The sequence below is a fragment of the Canis lupus genome, chromosome 8 (assembly GCF_048164855.1).
Source record: "Canis lupus baileyi chromosome 8, mCanLup2.hap1, whole genome shotgun sequence".
In the NCBI taxonomy this organism is placed as follows: Eukaryota; Metazoa; Chordata; class Mammalia; order Carnivora; family Canidae; genus Canis; species Canis lupus.
Window position 1 is genome coordinate 66,285,293 of NC_132845.1, and position 19,164 is coordinate 66,304,456.

At 44.0% G+C, this 19,164-nt stretch overlaps 2 protein-coding genes across 6 annotated transcripts in view; both read left to right on the plus strand.

The window, feature by feature from the left end:
* The window catches only part of PMS2 (PMS1 homolog 2, mismatch repair system component), a 28,200-nt gene extending 26,137 nt beyond the window's left edge, over positions 1-2,063 (plus strand). For all 3 annotated transcript variants that reach the window (XM_072836968.1, XM_072836969.1, XM_072836970.1), the window contains one exon: positions 1,350-2,063. In XM_072836968.1, the coding sequence (XP_072693069.1) occupies positions 1,350-1,493 (144 nt within the window). In that variant the 3' untranslated portion in view covers positions 1,494-2,063. The remainder of the gene's footprint in view (positions 1-1,349) is intronic.
* A 140-nt stretch (positions 2,064-2,203) lies between these two features.
* Positions 2,204-19,164, plus strand: part of RSPH10B (radial spoke head 10 homolog B) — a 58,832-nt gene continuing 41,871 nt past the window's right edge. The window contains exons 1-7 of one of the 3 annotated variants that reach the window (XM_072836971.1): positions 2,204-3,071; positions 4,636-4,952; positions 10,179-10,254; positions 13,522-13,590; positions 15,274-15,447; positions 17,415-17,500; positions 18,812-18,932. In XM_072836971.1, coding sequence (XP_072693072.1) covers positions 4,696-4,952; positions 10,179-10,254; positions 13,522-13,590; positions 15,274-15,447; positions 17,415-17,500; positions 18,812-18,932 — 783 coding nt within the window. In that variant the 5' untranslated portion in view covers positions 2,204-3,071; positions 4,636-4,695. The remainder of the gene's footprint in view (positions 3,072-4,635; positions 4,953-10,178; positions 10,255-13,521; positions 13,591-15,273; positions 15,448-17,414; positions 17,501-18,811; positions 18,933-19,164) is intronic. The other 2 variants (XM_072836972.1, XM_072836974.1) reach the window with 2 other exon arrangements.

A 19,164-nucleotide genomic window follows, 5' to 3' on the forward strand; every position in this document is an offset into this window, starting at 1 on the left:
CACACAGGCCACTTCCAGGTCCACGGCTGCACCAGCCCTCCTCCAGCCTTTGCATTTGCTGCCTCATGTAGCTCCCTCACATACCAGGCCCCGTCCTGTCCTTGGGCTCTCCTGGAATACCCTACTGAGGTAGCCTCTCCCAGGCACTCAGGCATGGCCCCCTGGCTGATACTGGTCTTGTTTCTCTGTTAACTTACCTGCGGTCTAACTTACCTCCTGGTCTTACCTGCCACCAATGTGGCAAAGTCCTGCTGCATATCCTGCTTGGAAGAAGGAAAGGGACCCAGAGGCTTGGGCTTATCGTCTCTCACTGTCTCTCCTTGTTTCTCAAGGCCGTCAGTTTCTTTGTTCCTGTGGAGCCTTCTCATCTCCATGTATATGTCAGAGATAAGTGCTGTGGAGACCAGCAGGGTGAGGGCCACAGAAGACCAGACAGGAAGTGCTCCCAAGCGTAGGCAGGGATAAAAGCCTGAAGGAAGGGGAAGTGAGATGTGCAACTATCTGGGAACAGAGTATCCTGGGCAGAGGGCATAGCCAGTGCCAAACTCCTGAGGCAGGTACCTGCTTAGTGCACCTGTGTGAGAAGAGGGAGTGCCAGTGTCCTGGAGTGGGGCAGGGAGGGATGTGTGCTTGTAGGTGCAGGCACTAGGGCCAGTGAGGGCCAGATCAGGGGACGCACGTGGGCTTTTCTCCAGGTGAGAAGGTGAGCCACGTGATCTATGGGATCTGACATGTGTTTTGTTGTTTTTTTTAAAGATTTTTATTTATTCATTTAAGAATACGTTTGCAAGCATGAGCAGGGAGGGGGGTGAGACAGAGGAAGAGGGAGAGGCAGACTCCCCGCTGAGCAGGGATCTGACTTGGGGCTTGATTCCAAGACCTTGGGATCATGACCTGAGCTTAAGGCAAAGCCTTCACCGCTTCACTGACTGAGCCCCCAGGCACCCCTGACATGCCTTTTAAAGGAATTGCTACTGCTGAGTGGAGAACAGGTGGAAAGGAGCAGCAGGGAGGCCTGTTGGTGACCCTGCAGTTGCTGAGGTGAAAGGTCAGGGCAGTGGTTGTAGGCAATAGTGGAGCCACTGAGACTGGTTGGGTCCTAGACAGGTTCGGTTGGCGTCTCTAGCAGACATGTGGTGCTCTGCAGGAGCTACGGACACCCTGGATTTTCCAAAAAGGTGGGGGCCTGAGATTGTAGAGGGTAGGTAGGATTCCTTGGGTAAGATTTTTCAGGGAACGTAGTTTCTGAGTTGTAATCTTGCCCATCTTTGTTTCAGAGAAAAATGCTACTGAAGAATTGCTATTCTAACCAAAACCAGTAAAGCCTTAAATCATTGTCTCCTAATCAGGTAATGATTGGAACTGCTCTTAATACAAGTGAGATGAAGAAGTTGATTACCCACATGGGCGAGATGGACCATCCTTGGAACTGTCCCCACGGAAGGCCAACCATGAGACACATTGCCAACCTGGATGTCATTTCTCAAAACTGACAACATTTCTCATTTTATAGAACTATACATTTTATTGCAGATTTTTCTGTTTTCAAAAGCAGGGTTTAAGCTAGCCACTTGTTTGCAAATTAGCCTGCTGTTTAAAAAAAAAAAAAGACCAGATCCATCAGAAGTGATCTTGAGAACCTCTTCAAACCACATGGAGCATTGCTTGCAATGTTTTTTGTTCTGCACTTCAGTGTGTGTGCATATACAGGCAAGAACACATCACAAACATAGGAAGCACGTCTTGAAAGTCACTCAGGCTTCTGCTGCTATGGCCTAGGCTATTTTAGTTTGCAGCTTTCAGCCCATAATATGATTAAATTCATAATGGTTTAATTTCATAAAATTATGGTCCTTTTGGGTTAGTGGTTCTCAACCCTAACTCAAATTTAAAAAATAAAAAAAGAAGAAAACAAAACCTAAGGGGGATTCCCTGCCCAACTGGAAGGAAATGGCCCAGGTGGGGCCTGGGTTCACTATTTTTAAATGTTCCCCAGTGCAGCCCGGGTGGCAAAGCATTGTCCTAGGCAAGGGGAAATAAAAGATTGATTTTTTTTTCCATAACTTTAATGCTGCTGTTTCATTTCTGTGAGGTGTGAATTGCAGGATGTACTTGTTACTGGTCCTGAGTGGTACTGAACAGAGCAGAATAGTTTTTCATGGAATCTCATCCCATTTGAACTGGGGCAGAGACGGAAATCAAAGTGCCCTCTGTTGACCCAGACAGCTGTCTGACCAGTGACCAGTGTGGACCACCGCCCTGTGCTCACCCTCCCTCCCAGCTTCCATTTGCAGACTTAGAATTCTGTAGATGTAAGGAGACAATCGAGTTATTGTCAGGTGTCAGGCAGTATGCCTCTGTGCCCTTGGACAGGATCTTATTTGATAATTTCGAGAACTCTGCAAATTAGGGTCTAGTAGGCACCACCCCTCTCCCACCTCCAAGACTGCCATGTCCTAATCTGAGAACCCTCAAATATGTGACCTAAATGGCCAGAGGAGGCTCTGAAGATGTGGTTGAGGGAGGGGTCATGAAATGGGGCAAATATCCTGGATTGGCTGGGTTGGCCCAATCTAGCTGGTGACTTAGAAGTTGGGAGACCCTTTCTCAGCTGATACGGAAGATGTAGGAAAGCGGTTCTAAAGGATGGAAAAGGCAAAGAAATAGGTTTTCCTCCAGAGCCGCCCAAAGGAACCAGCCCAGGTGGACTCCTAACTTAAAATCCTAAAATAACAAGTTTGTGTTGCTTTAAGCCTTTTAATTTCGGGGCAATTTGTTTAGGGCAATGGAAAACCGCCTGAATTCTTGTGTTATGGTGAAGATAAAGGCTCCAAGGCCATGCGGCAATTGGCAGAGCTGGGGAAAACCTGGGTCCGGTGCGTCCAGCTCCAGATTGCCACCTGGCCTTCCCGATGGATCTGAAGGGCTAAGGCCTGAGGCTCAGCCACTTCTCAGCCGGCGGTCCCTTTAAGGACTGGGCGGGGGCGGGGCCCGCAGTTGCCTGGAGACCTGCCCGAGTCTGGACGCTCCGAGTCCCGCGCAGCACGTCCCCGCCGAGGTCTGGCAGCCAGGTGAGCGCCCTGCCGGTGGTCCTGCGTGCGCCACTACAGACGTGACGGCCAGGTCCGGCTCTTTAGCCAGGCGGCCGCAGCCCCAAGGGCCTGAGCGGGTGCGGTGGGCGGGAGGTGCGGGGCACCCCAGACTCAGAGAACGAGCGTTCCTTTTTCGCTGTCTGATGAAGGAATAAATCACGATAATACGACCTCACACCAGGGAGAACAGAACATCAAAGTTAGTGGGAAAAATGCCAGGAGAAACAAGATTTGCCTTATTTGTAGGTTGGAATTCATTGACAGGACTAGAAAGCCTATCTATAGCAAAGACTCACCTGGGCCTCCCTGGAGAGAATAATGGGGCTTTGAAAGAAAGAAAAACGGGATCATGTTGGTGAGAGCAACCCCGGGTGGGTTGAGGTGGCAGGTGGGGTGTCCAAAGGATACCATCCAAGCAGTGAAGGGTATGGGGAGCTCACTTGCACCCCTCAGGGTGTGAGGGGAGACTAGACCTTGACCTTCACCCCAGGACTCATCTGTGTGTCTTGCTTGTTGGACTGCATGTGATCCTTTCAATGGGGCCAGTTTGGGGGGCCATGAAAACTATGGCTTTGGGCAAACATCATGCCATTTGTCTTCTGGCATGGGAGGCACTCAGTCTGGCATAGGGATTAGGCAGCCAATGACTTCAAGTTCAAAAACAGGAAAGTGACATAAGAATCACTCCATTGGGGGATCCCTGGGTGGCTCAGCAGTTTAGAGCCTGCCCTGGCCCAGGGCGCGATCCTGGAGTCCCGGGATCGAGTCCCGCGTCGGGCTCCCGGCATGGAGCCTGCTTCTCCCTCCTCCTGTGTCTCTGCCTCTCTCTCTCTATGTCTATCATGAATAAATAAGTAAAAAAATCTTAAAAAAAAAAAAATCACTCCATCGTTGATAGTGTGTTCCATACTTTCAGGGGTTTCTTGTGCATCACTTCATGCAATTCTTTTTTTAGATTTTATTTATTCATGACAGAGAGAGAGACAGAGACAAAGGCAGAGGGAGAAGCAGGCTCCATGCAGGGAGCCTGACGTGGGACTCGATTCCAGGTCTCCAGGATCAGGCCCTGGGCTGAAAGCAGCACTAAACTGCTGAGTCACCTGGGCTGCCCTGGTGCTGTTCTTTCTATTTGATATCTGAAGCAGAAGGAGATTAACCTCAAGAACACACAGCTGGTAAGGTGCAACGCGGGAGCCTGAATCCAGCTCTTAAGCCCTCAGTCCTGCAGATGTAGTGAGAGATGGGCTTTTAAAGTATAAATTTGCAACATGAGGCCATAGGGATTGAGCAGCTAGCTATTTCTCATGTATTAGCTTACCTTCTTGCTGAAACACTATTTTAAAAGAAATGGTAAGTGGCGGTTCCAGTTTTTTAAAGAGTTTTAGGGACAACCAAGGAGATATTTTTATAAACTGGTGGTACTTGATAGTTGTAATTTTTCAAGCTTTGGGAGGAGAACGATCATGACATTGGGTTGTAAAGCTAGAAGTTTAACTACAAGTGAAACCTGCATGTATTTAGAGAGGTGATTTTTATTTTTCAGATGACTCTGATCAGCACCTTGAAACAAACAGTAAAGTAAACTTTAGGACTTCTAAAGACAATGGTGAAAGAAAAGAAAAGAGCAGACAAAAAGGGGGATAAGTCTGCCCGCTCTCCCTCCTCTCTCTCCGATTATCCAGACTTTGCCAAACAAGATGGCAACACACCTAGACAGGAAATGTCCCCTGGTGCTGTCCCAACATTGGACATACAACTCAGTGAATTGATGCCCCGAAAAGAGTCCAAATATGATGAGCAGCAGGATGAAGATGCCACTCAGTATGAAGAACCCATTCTCACCAAACTCATAGTTGAAAGGTGATTTTAATGGGCTGCATCTTCCGTGTTCTCCTTTCTACCACTTTGATGCTCTCTGTTCTCTCTCTCCCCGCAATCTCATACTTTGGCTTTCCCTGCCCCTTTCCTCCCTAGATGATTATAAACACCTAGGTCTCCCTCCTGGAGTTTGAGGTTCAAATTCTTAACTTCCTACTGGACATCGTCCACTGGTCATCAAACCCCCTGTGTCCAAAAGCAAAGACTGCAGGACTTGAAATGAGATCTGGATTAGAGTCACCTCTGCAACATCAGCACCATCATTGAACTTTTCTAAGCCTCAGGTTCTTTTTTTTTTTTTTTTAAGGTTTTATTTATTTATTATTCATGAGAGGCAGAGACATAGGCAGAGGGAGAAGCAGGTTCCCCATGGGGAGCCCAATACGGGACTCTATCCTAGGACCCCGGGATTATGACCTGAGCCAAAGGCAGATGCTCAACCCCTGGGCCACCCTGGCGCCCCTAGTCTCAGGTTCTTAACTGAGGAAAATACACTCATAGAAGGTTCCTCTACATGTTGCTACATTTCTTCCAGCCATTGGCTTCTCCACTGCCCTCTGCTGATTTCTTCCTTCCTCTCCAGGCTGTCCTCCTCCTCTCCTGTGCTTGTGTATTTCTTTTTCCTCTATGCTCACTCCACCTCCTCATGACCTCTTGACTTGACTGTTGGATTCATTTCATAAAGATTTCCCTGCTTTTGGGATCCCTGGGTGGCGCAGCGGTTTGGCGCCTGCCTTTGGCCCAGGGCGCGATCCTGGAGACCCGGGATCGAATCCCACATCGGGCTCCCAGTGCATGGAGCCTGCTTCTCCCTCTGCCTGTGTCTCTGCCTCTCTCTCTCTCTCTCTCTGTGACTATCATAAATAAAATTTTAAAAAAAATTAAAAAAAAAAAAGATTTCCCTGCTTTCAGGCTCCTCCTGAGCCTCTTATAGAGATTTGCCTTCTTAATTGTTTACATCACTCCCTGGATTAGTTATCTGTCCTATTAAGTCACCTCGTGATAATTAAGACAAATATTATCTCACACAGTTATGAGGGTCAAGAATCTGGAAGCAACTTTTAGCTGGGTAGTATTGGGTTAGGATTTCTGGAGGTTCAGCCAAGATGCGAATCTAATACACCTTAAGTCTAGTGGGTACTTGGTCAAGATTTATCACTTGAATGATATTAGTGGTCACTTTTATTTTTATTTTTTATTTATTTTTCTTTTTTTTTAATTTTTTATTTATTTATGATAGTCACAGAGAGAAAGAGAGAGAGGCAGAGACACAGGCAGAGGGAGAAGCAGGCTCCATGCACCGGGAGCCCGATGTGGGATTTGATCCCGGGTCTCCAGGATCGTGCCCTGGGCCAAAGGCAGGCGCCAAACCGCTGCGCCACCCAGGGATCCCTTGTCTTTATCTGACTTATTTCACTTATAGTACTCTCTAGGTCCATCTATATTGTTGCAAAAGGCAACATTCCATTGTATAGATGTGTATGTATTTATGTATATACCACATTTTCTTTTTTCATTCATCTATGGATGGACACTTGGGTTGCTTCTAAATCTTGGATCTTGTAAGTAATGCTGCAATAAACATGGGGTGCATTTATCTTTTCAAATTAGTGTTTTCATTTCCTTTGAGCAAGTATCCAGTGGTGGAATTGTTGGATCATATGGTATTTCAACTTTTAATTTTTTGAGGTATCTTCATATGGTTTTCCAGGGTGGCTGCACCAATTTATATTCCCACCAACAGTGCACGAGGGTTCCTTTTTCTCCACATCCTTACCAATACTTGTGTCTTGGGTTTTTTTGTTTTTTTTTTGGGGGGGGGGGGTTGAGTCTAGCCATTCTGACAGATATGAGATGATATCTCACTGTGGTTTTGATTTGCATTTCCCTGATGACAAGTGATGTTGAGCATCTTCCCATGCATCTGTTGGCCATCTGCATGTCTTATTTGGAAAAATGTGTATTCAGGTCCCCTGCCCATTTTTTAATGGGATCATTTGTATCTTCGGTGTTGAGTTGTATCAATTTTTAATATATTTTATAAGTTAGCCCCTTATTGGATATATCATTTGCAAATATCTTCAGTAGGTTGCCTTGTTTTGTTGATGGTTTCCTTTGCTATGCAAAAGCTTTTTATTTTGATGTAATACCAATAACTAATTTTCACTTTTGTTTCCCTTGCCTGAGGAGTCCTATCTAGAAAAATGTTGGTATGGCTGATAACAAAGAAATTACTCCCTGTGTTTTCTTCTAGGAGTTTTATGGTTTCAGGTCTCACATTTAGATCTTTAATCCATTTTTAGTCTGTTTTTGTGTATGGTATAGGAAAGTGGTCCAGTTTCATTCTTCTGCATGAAACTGTCCAGTTTTCTCAACACCATTTATTGAGAGACCATCTTATTCCCATTGTATATTCTTGCCTCTTTTGTTGTAGATTAATTGACCATATAAGTTGGGTTTACTGGGCATCTATTCTGTTCCACTGATCCATGTGTCTATTTTTTTCCCAGTACCATATTGTTTAGATTACTACAGCTTTGTAGTATATCTTAGAATCTGGGATTATAATGCCTCCAGCTTAATTCCTCTTTCTCAATATTGCTTTGGCTATTCAGTATCTTTCATGGTTCCACACAAATCTTAATATCATTTGTTCTAGTTCTGTGGAAAATGCTGTTGGCATTTTGATAGGGATTTCATTGAATCTGTAGATTGCTTTGGGTAGTATAGACATTTTAACAATATTCTCACAATGCATGAGCATGGAATATCTTTCCATTTGTTTGTATTGCCTTCAATTTCTTTCATCCATGCTTTATGGTTTTTGAGAGTACAGGTCTTTCACAACCCAGGTTGAGTTCTTAACTCTTTCTGCTATTATTAGTGTATGGAAGTGTGACCAATTTCTGTCAGCAGACGTTTATTAATGAGCTACCACGGACCAGCTCTGGGTTGAGCACTATAGAAGGATATTAAAAAGTAGGAAATATGGTCTATGTAGGCAGCGCATAATTATATTCTACATTGTGCTCTTTCTAGAAAAACTCAGCTGAGTGTCAGCAGTATGCTCTTAGTTGAGGGAAGGTGGAGCCTGGGGTTACCCTGTTGTGAGAACCATAGGAGTTGAATATCCTGACATCAGGGTGGTCCGGATCCAGGCCAGGAGCACCTGGAAACATATATGTGGTTTGGGAGTGAGGGGAGGTGTCTATACCATTGAATGGTATATGGCTTCTTTAAAAAATCCCTGAGGGATGCCTAGGTGTCTCAGGTGGTTAAGCGACTCCCTTTGGCTCAGGTCATGATCCCTGGGTCCTGGGATCAAGCCCCGTGTTGGGCTCCCTGCTCAGCGAGGAGTCTGCTTTTCTCTTTCCTTCTCCCACCAGCTTATGTGCACGCGCGCTCGCTCTCTAAATAAATAAATAGATAAATAAATAGTTTAGTCTTTCCCTCCACCATATTCCAGTTTCCTCCCATGGGTTGCCACAATCTCTCATGAATTAAAAGAAAGTCTTGGGGTTTTACAGGTAAATAATCACACAATCTTCCAGTTAAAACAATTGCCTAACTCTTGTCAATATTTATGCAGATTGCCTAAGTTTCCTGAGTTTTCACATGATGCAGAACCTCTAAAACAATATTGAATAAATAGTGGGAAGAGGAGGCATCCTGTTCATGTTCCTGATTTTCAGGGAGTTGATCTTGGTATTTCACTCTCAAAAATCATATATGCTATCTGTTGCCTTTTCATAAGTAGTCTCTTATGTTTAGGTAGTTCCCTCACATTGTACTGTGACTAGAATTTTTAAAGAAATGATTACAGAATTTTATCAAATACCTTGCTGGCATCCTGCTATAAACCTACAGTCTTTTTCCTTTGATTTGCTGATGCTATGAATTGTGTTTATAGACTTTCTTTTTTTGTTGTTGTTGTTTGTTTGTTTTTTTGTTTATAGACTTTCTAATGTCAAATCTTCCTTGGATTCTTGGACAAATCCCAGTTTGGTCATGGCTGTCACCTGATCATTTTTCAAACCTGACTTACCCCAGAGCTTAGGGTTGAGTGAGATCCCGAATTGCATGTTATCCACCCAGTTCTGAACTCAAAATCTGAGCACTGTTCTGAACCTCCCACTTCTCCAAAGCCAGCACATCAGCAAACTCTTCTGGCCCCATGTCTAGAATATATCTTTAAAAAAATTTTTTTTTCTACATTATCCTAATAAAATACACCTAACATAGGGAGTGCCTGGGTGGCTCAGTGGGTTAAGTGTCTGACTCTTAATCTCAGTTCTTGATCTCAGGGTCAGGAGTTCAAGCCCTGTTCTGGGCCTGCTTAAAAGAAATACACATAGAATTTCCTATTTTGACCATTTTAAGTGTACAGTTTAGTGGCATTAAGTGTATTCACCCTACTGTGTGACCATCAACACTATCAATTTCCAGAACCTTTTTCATCATTCTGGACACTGTCCAGAATAAACTGTCACCTTCCATCTTCACCCCTCTTCACTCTTTCCTTTGGCTGTTAGCTCTTTACACAGTCTTTGGCACATAGCAGCCAGCCAGAGTGTTCTTCTGATGTTAATCTGACCTTGTCCAACTCCCTTCTTAGAACCTTCTCCAGATTCCTCCTAGAGCTCTGGGTTTTACTGTGGCCCTCTGGCCTCTCCTCTTGCCCTCCTGTGTTCCAGCTGGGTCACCCTCCCTTCTGTTGGCTGACCTTGAGCTGTCAGGTTCTTTACTGCCTCAGGGCCTTTGCACTTGCTGTTCCCTCTTCCTGGGATCCTCATCCCAGGGTTCTTCATAGGGCTGTTTGTTTCATGACCTGAACATCTCAATTCAGCTCTCATATCCTCTGAGAGGCCTCTGCCTTGACCTCCTGTACACAGCAGCCTCCTCCTCCTTATTCCCTGATCACGTCTTTCACAAAAGCTGATCAGGATCTGGAATTATCTTGTTTGTTTGTTTCCTTTGTGTTGTCTGTCTCTACAGTGAACTATGAGCTCCCAAGGGCAGGAACTTTCCTGTCTTGTTCACAGCGCCAGACCAGGGCTTAGAAAGGGGCACAGGGACCCTCGGGGCATGTTTATTGAGTGAATGAGTGTGAGATGTCACTTGGACTTCTTCACTGATGTGAATTGTCAATTTAACTGTCACTTAGATTTGCTTATGCCACTCATTGCCTTTAGCTTTATTTCTTCGTAGCTATGAAGGTGAAAAGGTCCATGGACTATATGAGGGAGAAGGCTTTGCAGTCTTCCAAGGATGTTGCACCTACCACGTGAGTTACCCATTTTGGGAACGGGCTGGGAGGAAGGTCAGAATGTCCTGTGAGAGTTTTAGATTAGTATTTTCAGAAAAGACCATTAATGGGGCACCTGGGTGGCTCAGTGGTTGAGTGTCTGCCTTTGATTCAGGTCGTGATCCCGGGGTCCTGGGATTGAGTCCTGCATCAGGCTCCCCACAGGGAGCCTGCTTCTCCCTCTGCCTGTGTCTCTGCCTCTCTGTGTCTCTCATGAATAAATAAATAAAATATTTAAAAAAAGAAAAGCTCGTTGGTTCTTCAGAAGAAATTAGAAGTATTTTCTGCTCATTTTATTGTGAATCCTGATGACCTATTTTTACGGTAAAAACATGGCTCCATACAACTGAAGTCATCATTTTAGATTTTCTTTTCTTGATTTGTATTTATTGTACATACAATATTAAGGTGACTAAATGAAATAAGGAAGAGGAAAATCCCAGTATCATCATCATCCTTTCCCAGGAAATGTTTTGGGTGTGCTGTGTGTCATTTTTGTTCCTTGAATGGAAGTATCAGCATTTATGTGGGCCTATTGGTTTGGCAGATAAACTCTTGAATCTTTTTCCACTTATGAATACTTTGCTATATTGCTGCATGGTTTTCATAACTTAAATATTTTGTGGTAAAACATATATAAAATTTATTGTTGTAATGATTTTTAAGTGTAGAGTTTAGTAGTGTTAAGGGCATTCACATTGTGGTATAATCCTCCCCACCATCCATTTCTGGAACTTTTCATGTTTCCAGGCTGAAACACTGTCCCCATCTAAACACTAACCTCCATTTCTTCCTCTATAAAAATAAAATGTATTTTATTTATATATAACTTAATTATATACTGTATATAAATATACACGATATTTAATTATATAACATATATAAGTATATATACTATATATATAGCACAGTGTTCTGACTTATTATTCATTACATACCATAATTATTAGATACTTTTAAGGTGTTTTTATTTTTTTGCCATCAATAATGATACAAAGAAACATGTGCTTATAATAAGAACATGATTATCAAAGAAATGTGCTTATAATAAGAACAAATTTTTGTGGTTGGGGTCATAGAGCATGGGTTTCAGTACCCTGATTTTTTTCCCCACTAAACATATGACATGTTCTTATTCCTGTGTCATAAAAACTCCTAAAAATGCCATTTTTATGGCCAAGTGATACTAAAATGTCCCATCTGGCCTTTGCCAGTTTTGGAATAAGCTGTCACGTTCATTCTGATCAGAGAATTCTTTCAGCACCATGGCACTAAATGTAGCCCTGGTGTGTGAATACTTCAACACGAACCTTAGTTCTTTTCTTTCTTTCTTTTTTTTAAGATTTTACTTATTTGAGAGAGAGGGAGAGGGAAAGAGAGAGAGAGAGAAGAGGAGAAGAGAGGAGAGGAGAGGAGAGTGTGTGAGCAGGGGGAGGGGCAGAGGGAGAAGTAGACTCACTGGTGAGTAGGGAGCTCCACTCAGGACTCAATCTCAGGACCCTAGGATCATGACCCGAGCTGAAGGCAGACGCTTAACTGACTGAGTCACCCATGCGCCCAAGACACCCAGTTTATTACGTGGGCCAATCCCTCCCAGGCTGCTGAAGTCGCAGTATCAGCTCCTCCTACCCCAGAGGGTTTGCCTTGGTTACCTAAAGCTCAAGCTGGACCCAGTGGCCTTGCCCTTCCCATACATGTGGGGACAAACACCCTCTGTTTCTAGATGATCTTTTCTCCACCCATTGCCTGCTACATGCCCTGTAAGCTCTCCATATTTTCCTCAGACTCAAATTATTTTGATTAAAAATCATCATCAGGGGATCCCTGAGTGGCTCAGCAGTTTAGCACCTGCCTTTGGCCCAGGGTGTGATCCTGGGGTCCCGGGATCGAGTCCTGCATTGGGCTCCCTGCATGGAGCCTGCTTCTCCCTCTGCCTGTGTCTCTGCCTCTCTCTCTCTCTCTCTCTCTCTCTCTCTCTATGTGTATCATGAATGAATAAATAAAATCTTTTTTTTTAAAGTTAAAAAAATAAAAATCCTCATAAGTTACATCTCCTTTATTTTTTTTATTTTTTTATTTTTTTGTTACATCTCCTTTAATTTGTGAGAGCGGCAAATCCAGCAGAATAACTCTGTAGCCCCAGGCCCCACATCATCAGACCTCGGGTTTATCACACATTTAGATCACCATCCCCTAAAGATAATAAAACCAAACACTTCTTGAACCCTTTGCCCTTACCCTGTAGATGCAGCGTGATCCTTTCCAGTCTAATTTGTTAAAATACTGGTGGTTGTGACCATCATCAGTTCCATAATAACAAACAAGAACCAGCCTATGGTTAGAAAACCGCTCCGTGGCAGCCTGCCTGGGGTGAGCCCACATTAACCCTTGCTGGTCAGTAAGGGCTGTCATTCTCCAGAGAAGCGTGGTCAAGAGGATAAGCAACATTACCTGGGGGATTTTTTTCAAAATGCAAGTTCTTGGGCCCCAACCCAGACCTGCTGATGAATCAGTCTCTGGGGTGGGCCCAGAAAATCTGTGTTTCCACAAACCCCAGGCGGCTCTGAAGCACAGTAGAATCTGAGAACCAGAGTTAGAGCACTGTTTACTCAGGGTGTGTCCCCAACACCCATCCCACATCTAACAAGGTGATTCTAAGGCAAAACTGGATGTATTCTTACCTTTCTTTTCTCTGATAGCATTTAGACATTCAGGTGTGCTAAGTTTTTAGTGATTAGTTTTATATGTTAACAGTACACACTAAATATAAATGGACTATACTGACAATAGTATATCATGTACATACATGAATATGTCCAAAGACACAGACACACCAACACCGATAAATCCTAGTAAGTAGCAATCGAGTAGTTGCTAATGTCCAGATAATGGTTTTCACCGGGTCTGTCTAGTTTATTTTTTATTTTTTTTAAATTTTTTGGGGTCTGTCTAGTTTAAATAATTTTTTAAAATCCTTGCATTTGGAAGTGCAAAACCAAAAGTGTATGAATTCTTTTGAACTACAGCATTTTTCACTGCTTAATTAGGAGAGGACGACACAGAGTGAATTTACAACTCATTTCACCACTGCATAGGACTGCATGGTGTACATTTTGGGGAATTTGGACAAGTATATTTATGCAAATGGAAAGGGGATAAGGCTCCATCCTAAGAACTAAAACCACAGTGGCAGCTGTTGTGTAGAATCAAAGACTGGTGCTAAGGGTTTGTTGTTCTGTTTTGAAGGGTATGTTTTCAGAAGGACTCATGCATGGACAAGGGACTTACGTTTGGGCTGATGGTCTGAAATATGAGGTAAAGCACATAATAGGTAATAGTTTTTAAACTGTAATTAATGAAACTTTTAATGTCCAGCTTCCCACAGTTAAACCCACTACTTTCATAAAAGTAATTCAGCACATGAGTTTAAGAAAGTCCATAGTACCAGAGAATATAGGCGAAAAGCCTTGTTACTGTACAGGCTCCTCTGTTGATCGTTACCCATTTCATCTGTAAATTCTAGAGGTCCCTGTGTGTTCTGTGCATGTACAGCACACATGCCTATATTTGGCCTTTCTTACTCTTTACAAATACAAATAGTTCATTATACATTCTCTTCTGTACCTTTATTTTTTTGGAGCTCAGACTGTAGCCATTCATCCAGCTTCACCTATTTTTACTGGCCACTTTTATCCCTTTTTTCAAGATGGGTTGTGGGTCTCAACCCATCTTGATGGTTTAAAGGAAATGTATATTTTTTAAATCAATAGCTGGAAGGCTATTCTAGATATTGCAGTTGCAGAGCTGCTAGTGATGGCATTTATAAGTGGTAATGAAAATAAGAGGGGGATCCCTGTGTGGCTCGGCGGTTTAGCGCCTGCCTTCGGCCCAGGGCCTGATCCTGGAGTCCCATGATCGAGTCCCATGTCGGGCTCCCTGCATGGAGCCTGCTTCTCCTTCTGCCTGTGTCTCTGCCTCTCTCTCTCTCTCTCTCTCTGTCTCTCATGAATAAATAAATAAAAATCTTAAAAAAAAAAAAGAAGACACATGCATGTAATGTACATATTCAAGTAGCAGCCAAGTGAGGGAAACAGACATGTTTGGGCCAGGTGGGCAGCTCACTGGGGCTGGACAGTGGGAGACAAGCACTCAGAGGCTCAGGGGAGCCTGAAGATCTGGTGCTTTGGGGCCAGCCTCTCCAGGGAAACTTTACCCGCAGCACCCTGCCTTCTAACCTGTGAGTTTCTGGAAGCTCTCAGGTGGGAATCCTTCCGGTAGGCATAGACCCTTCCATACCAGCTTAGATAGGAGGGTTGATGGACAGGATTTGGGCTGTCACAAAGGTACCTTCAGGGAGGTCAGCTAGCCTCATGCAATCTGGCCCATGGTCAGGCCAGGCCACCCTGTCCTCTTTCTTCTGCTGGCCGGATGCCTCTGGTGAGTTCATGTTCCTGAGAGAATCCAGTGGCTCAAGGCTGTGGTGCTTGGAACTGCGTGCTGCCCACTCAGCTGAAATCCTGGCCCCAAGCAGAGCAGATTCTCTAGAAGGCACCCACAGGGATGTGGTTGGCTGATGTGTCTGCAGAATATTTTGATGAACCACAAACATAAAGAAGAGTTTCCACCAGTTGATCACCAAGCCAGGCTAATCACTGGTGTCCCCTGAGGAGAACACTGGAACCCAGACTCTAAAGTTCCTAAGGCCAGGACAAAAACCAACACCTTTTCATGTTATCCATTTGCCTCTTGGAACCTTGTCTACACACAGCTTCCAGCTGTTTTATCCTGCTGGGGCTTCCACTCCGGGGAGGGGAGGGGAGAGAGGACAGGGTATGTTAGAGAAGGAAGGGGGAGGGTAGAAGCTGATGGCCGGGATACTCCACTGTTTCCACAGAGGAGAGACAGGAGCAGTGTGCAGTAGTCAAGGAGATGTTGCAAACCATCCATGGGATTAGGGGTCTCACAACTGCTTTTTCTCACTGAGCTTTCTTATCCTAGGGGGAGTTTGTGAAGAACATCCCCATGAACCATGGTGTGTACACGTGGCCAGATGGCAGCACCTATGAAGGAGAAGTGCTACACGGTGTGAGGCAGGGATTTGGTATGTTCAAATGTGGCACACACCCTGTGTCCTACATCGGCCACTGGTGTCACGGCAAGAGACATGGGAAGGTGGGTGAGGCGGCCACGTAACTTCTGCCCGTAGATAGGGTGAACAAATACAGGGGGTGGGAAATGGGGGGCTGTTGTAAAAGTATATTCAATTGTTGATTGATGTGAAATTCACAGCACGCAAAACTGACCAATCCAAAGTCAGCAGTTCCGTGGCATATAGTGCCCTCGTAGCCTTGTGAGACCCCCACCTCTGTCTAGCCCCAAAACCTTTTTGTCAGCACTCCAAAATAAAACCCTAGGCAGATATTTCCCATCCCGAACCCCAGCAGCCCCTGTCTGCCTTCTCTCTCTATGGGTCATCTATTCTGGTTGTTTCGTATAAATGAGACCCTACAATATATTACCTTTCATGTCTGGCTTCTTTCACTCAACATCATGTTTTTTTGAGATTCATCCATGTTGTAGGTACTTAATTCCTTTTGGTGACTGAATAATACTGCTCCAGTGTATGGATGGACCACATGCTGTTTATCTGTTCATCCTTTGATGGGTATTTGGGCTGTTTTCATCTTTTGGCTTCTGTGACTAGCACGGCTATGAATGGGTGTGTAAGGATGTATTGGGGTACTTGTTTTCAGTCTCTGGTGTATAAACCTAGGAGTGGAGTATGGTAACTGGGTGTTTAACATTGTCAGGAACCTTCAAACTGTTTTCCACAGCAGCAGGACCAGTTTATACTCTTTCCGGTAATGCACATTATATTCACTTTTAAGTCAAGGTTGCTCTTCCTGGCACTGCTATTTCCCTTCTGTATAGGATTATAAAATACCGTAGCCATGTTCTTGGAAAATGTAAGAAAAGAGTCTACCATTATAATCATCACTCTGCTCAGATTTAGACTGTTCTGTCAATTGTATTGTGTTTTCTTTTCCTCCTCCCCCCTCTCTCTTCCCTCCCCTCCCCTCCCTTCTCTTCTCCCCTCCTCTCCTCTCTCAGCTCATAGCAGTTCAGACTAGGATGGGGGTGGTGACTTCTAGACCATGGCACCTGGATGCAAGTCAGCTTGATGATGGGGAAGAAAAGAGAAAAATTGCACGCTTCCTCACACACACACACACACACACACACACGCACGTGCAGTGAGATGAACCAGTGAATAAACAAGCAATCTGAGGCCATTTGGTGTAGATCCAAATACATGGTAGCTAGTACTATTCCCTAAGAGGAGTCACCAAAGAAAGGTTACTCCATGGTCACTTATACTCAGAAATAATACAATTTCACTTTATCACAGATAGAACCCATCTTTCTTTATACTCAGAGGCAGTAAAATAAGTATGATGATGAATGGATAGAACAAAAGTGGTTTGGGTACTGACATGGGATTCCTGAGTGGCTCAGTCAGTTTAAGCGTCTGACTCTAGATTTCAGCTCAGATCTAAGCATCTGACTCTAGATTTCAGCTCAGGTCATGATCTCAGGGTCCTGAGATCGAGCCCCATGTCAGGCTCCCACTGGGTATAGGTGGAGCCTGCTTGGGATTCTCTCCCTCTCTCCTTTTTGCACCTTCCTCCTGCTTGTGCAAGCACTCACTCGCTCCCTCTCTCTCTTTCCCTCCGTCCCTCTCTCTCTCTCAAAAAAAAGAGCAGGGAGCGGGACTGACCTTTACTTGTACAGAAGGATCTACCGCTCACTTTAGGTAACAACAGAACAGGATTGTTTAGGTACTCATCTGACTCAAAGTTACCAAGTAAATGGATAGACCGAATATAATGGATGTGGTCATTCCACACCTTACTGTGATACCTCATCATTAGGGAGTAATTGATCTGTGATGTGATGGCTACTTTACCATATCCTTGATTACAAAACAGAGACCTACCACGGGTTAGGTGTCTTGCCCATGTATGACATTGACTTCCATGGGGTTAGATTCCTTAAATTCATGTACTTTTTAATCTTTACCTTTAATAAACATTTGTTTTATGAGGCTTGATATTTTTTAATGATATTATTTGTTTTAGGGCTCTATTTATTACAATCAAGAGGGTACCTCCTGGTACGAGGGGGACTGGGTACACAACATCAAAAACGGCTGGGGGATAAGATGGTAGGTATCGCTGCTGCCACACGTGGGGTGTGGGTGAAACATGTGTTTGGGGGCCCAAATAATTTTCACTTAGGTGACTTAAAGATAAGGTGCAGAGGGGCGCCTGAATGGCGTAGTCTGTTGAATGACCAACTCTTTTTTTTTTTTTTTTTTAAATTTTTATTTATTTATGATAGTCACACAGAGAGAGAGAGAGAGAGAGAGAGGCAGAGACACAGGCAGAGGGAGAAGCAGGCTCCATGCACCGGGAGCCCGATGTGGGATTCGATCCCGGGTCTCCAGGATCACGCCCTGGGCCAAAGGCAGGCGCTAAACCGCTGCGCCACCCAGGAATCCCGAATGACCAACTCTTGATTTTGGCTTGGGTCATGGTCTTGGGGTGATAGGATCAGGCTCCACATCAGGCTCTGCACTGGGCATGGAGCTTGCTTAAGATTCTGTCTCCCTCTCCCTCCCCCACCCCAGCTCATACACGTGCTCTCTCTAAAATAAAATAAAATCTTAAAAAAAAAAGATAGGGTATAGAAATTCCAGGGAACACATTTCCTATATAAGCAGGGTAGAATATCTAAATTCACCCCAATATAATCTCCATAGTGATGAAAACATTCAATGGAAAATTTAGAGAAACATTATATTAAGTGAGGTTTAATCATACAATTTCACTTTATCACAGGTAGAACCCATCTTTCTTTGTTCTCCATTAATCACAGATATCTATTTCTGTATGTTTTCAGAAGACTCTTGACATGTTTCTTTGATTTTGGATCAAGCTGATAGAGTCAAATATTTTAAGGACTGGAATATTCGGGGGAGAAATGTTAAGTAATAATGATTCCATAGGGAGTTAGCTTTAAAAGACTTAAAATCCCTGTTCTTATCTACTTTATCACCTTATTAAATGATCAGAGGATTTAATAAAGTGGTTTATCCTACTCCTAAGATGATTATTTTTACTGACCACATGCCTATCCATTGAATTTAAGAAGACTGTATGGGCACAAGGGTTGGATTTTTCAAAGGTGTTTAGAGAAGTTTTTTTTTTTTAAGATTTGTATTTATTTATTTGAGGAAGAGAGAGAAGGATAGAGAGAAAGAGAATGATCAGTGATGAGGGGCAGAGAGGGAGGCAAAAGCAGACTCCCTGCTGAGCAGGGAGCCCAGAACCCTGAGATCCTGACCTGAGCCGAAGGCAGACACTTCACCAACTGAGCTACCCAGGCACCTGTAGAGAAGTTTAAAAGTCTTCCTAAAGATAAGTATAGTATGTAAAATAACTGACTGTTTTCCGTTTTTTTTTTCTTGTCCCAGTTACAAATCTGGAAACATATATGAAGGTCAGTGGGAAAACAACATGCGCCATGGAGAAGGCAGGATGCGGTGGCTGACAGCCAATGAGGAGTACACGGGTCAGTGGGAGAAGGGGATCCAGGTACTGTGCCAGCTGGTGTGACCGGAACACATCCCCACGGGGGCACTGATCTTCAGCGCATGTGTCACTCCATATATCATCTGGTGACCTAAAACTTAAGCTCTGTGAAATATAGAAACCCGAAGTATGATTTACTTGTCCAAACCATCTTTTTTTTTTTTTTTAAAGTACATTTTATCATTTAGGTTCCTCTGAAGGTCTTATGCATACCAGTGAGGTCATGGCATTGGCA